The sequence below is a fragment of the Asterias rubens genome, chromosome 2 (genome assembly GCF_902459465.1).
Source record: "Asterias rubens chromosome 2, eAstRub1.3, whole genome shotgun sequence".
NCBI classification, from domain to species: Eukaryota; Metazoa; Echinodermata; class Asteroidea; order Forcipulatida; family Asteriidae; genus Asterias; species Asterias rubens.
In genome coordinates this window covers 24,224,442-24,226,195 of record NC_047063.1, presented here as the reverse complement: position 1 = coordinate 24,226,195, position 1,754 = coordinate 24,224,442, and the positions used below count along the sequence as shown (strand labels likewise).

At 45.8% G+C, this 1,754-nt stretch overlaps 1 protein-coding gene across 1 annotated transcript; it reads right to left on the bottom strand.

Moving 5' to 3' along the window:
- Positions 1 to 478: 478 nt before the first annotated feature.
- Positions 479 to 1,543, bottom strand: LOC117305669 (thyrotropin-releasing hormone receptor-like). Its single transcript, XM_033790529.1, has one exon. The coding sequence runs from the start codon at positions 1,541 to 1,543 to the stop codon at positions 479 to 481; it is 1,065 nt and encodes a 354-aa protein (XP_033646420.1).
- Positions 1,544 to 1,754: the final 211 nt, after the last annotated feature.

Sequence of the window (1,754 nt, the reverse complement as noted above, 5' to 3'; positions counted from 1 at the left end):
TATGCATAAAATAACAAACCTGTGAAAATTTGAGCTCAATCGGTCGTCGAATTTGCGAGATAGTATTATGAAAGAAAAAACACCCTTGTTACACGATGCTTGTTTTCGAGACCTCAAAATTCTAAATCTAACGTCGCGAAATCAAATTCATGGAAAATTACTCCTTTCTCGAAAACTAGTTTACTTCAGAGGGAGCCGTTTCTCACAATGATTTATACTACCAACAGCTCCCCATTACTTGTTACCAAGTAAGTTTTTATGCGAATAATTATTTTGAGTAATTACCAATAGTGTCCAGTACCTTTAAGTGCCGTATCCTTACGTTGGGACACACTGAACCCATCCTAAGTTAGGACATGTTACTCATCCTAACTCGAGATCGGATTAATCATAGCGTTTCGTGAAATCGGCTGCAGTTCTCTCAAACCGAAGTTTCGAAAAGGGCCTGTCAACCGGGAAATAGAGGGTATGGGAAGAGTCATTTTGAGATGTTGTAGACTGTTGACTTCTTCCCAGAATCCGATGCTGGAGATTGAGACAAACAGCCAAAGAACACCTCGCGAAATGCCCGCCTGTAGGTTTTATTGGTCAAATTGTAGATCAACGGATTGATGCACGAGTTGGTGAACAAGAGCATAGTCGAGACTACTGTCAGCACCGGGTGCTGGAATAGTTTCAACCCAAAGGCGGCTTGGATGTAGTTGGCGATCAGAAGAGAAGTCCTCGGTGATAGGCAGATGAAGAAAACGAAGGTGTTCGTTGCAACCATTCTGTTCATTCTCACACAACTTTGACTCGGTTTCTCTGATCTAGTTACGGCAGCCGAGTTAACTTGTTTTCGGAATTTGACTTGATTTCGGACTAACTTGATCATCCGAGTGTACATGACGATACTGCAGATCAACAGGAGAACCACAGGGAGTGGTTTGAAGATCTCACTGAAGAGGAAGGTTTGGGTTTCGCCTTGGGTGTTTATGGTGTAGCTCTCCCCGGAACCCTGCAGGAGCTGACAACCTTGTGTTTCTATGGTGCTCTCCAGGTAAACGATGCACGTGTAGACGATACTGAAACACCACGCCACCGTGACGAGCTTGGCGCTGCGTGCCTTGCAGGCCACCACTCGGTGCCGCAACGGGTGACAGACGGCCAAGTACCGATCGGCCACCACCAACGACACGATGGCGGTGCTGGCATAGTACGGCATTGTCACCAGCACGATGAAGAAACACCCGACGTAGTTTGAAGGCAGATACGACAGAATGTTCGTGTACATCCCAAAGCATGCCAAGACCACGACCATGAGGTCAGCCACTGCCAGGTTGACCAAATAGACGTTGATATGGTTGTTCATGGACTTGTGGCGGGCAACGACAATAATGAATGCCAGGTTGAGAACGATGCCGACCGCCGTGATAACCGTGGCGATCTTCCTCAATATTAACTCACCTCCGTCGACCTGATCACCAGAATATGTAGTATTGGTTACTGAATTGCTGTACTCATCCGTGTCATTAGGATAAGGAGTGGACATGAAGTCGGCCATCTTGGATTATGGACCAAATCTCAACAGTTTATATGAGACAACAACAAAAAGGGCCGAATATCTGGAGAGAACTTTCCAATGTGAGACAAACTCCACCTCACCCTTCTGCCGATCTGACATAATATCCGTCTATAATAAGTCACCGTTCATTATAAGAGTGTTCCCCGATTATCTTGGAGCCAATCAAAGAGTTCGTTGCGTCACAGCAAGA

Excerpts from the sequence above, each read along its gene's own strand:
- LOC117305669 (XM_033790529.1), bottom strand. The coding sequence starts at position 1,543 with ATGGCCGACTTCATGTCCACTCCTTATCCTAATGACACGGATGAGTAC.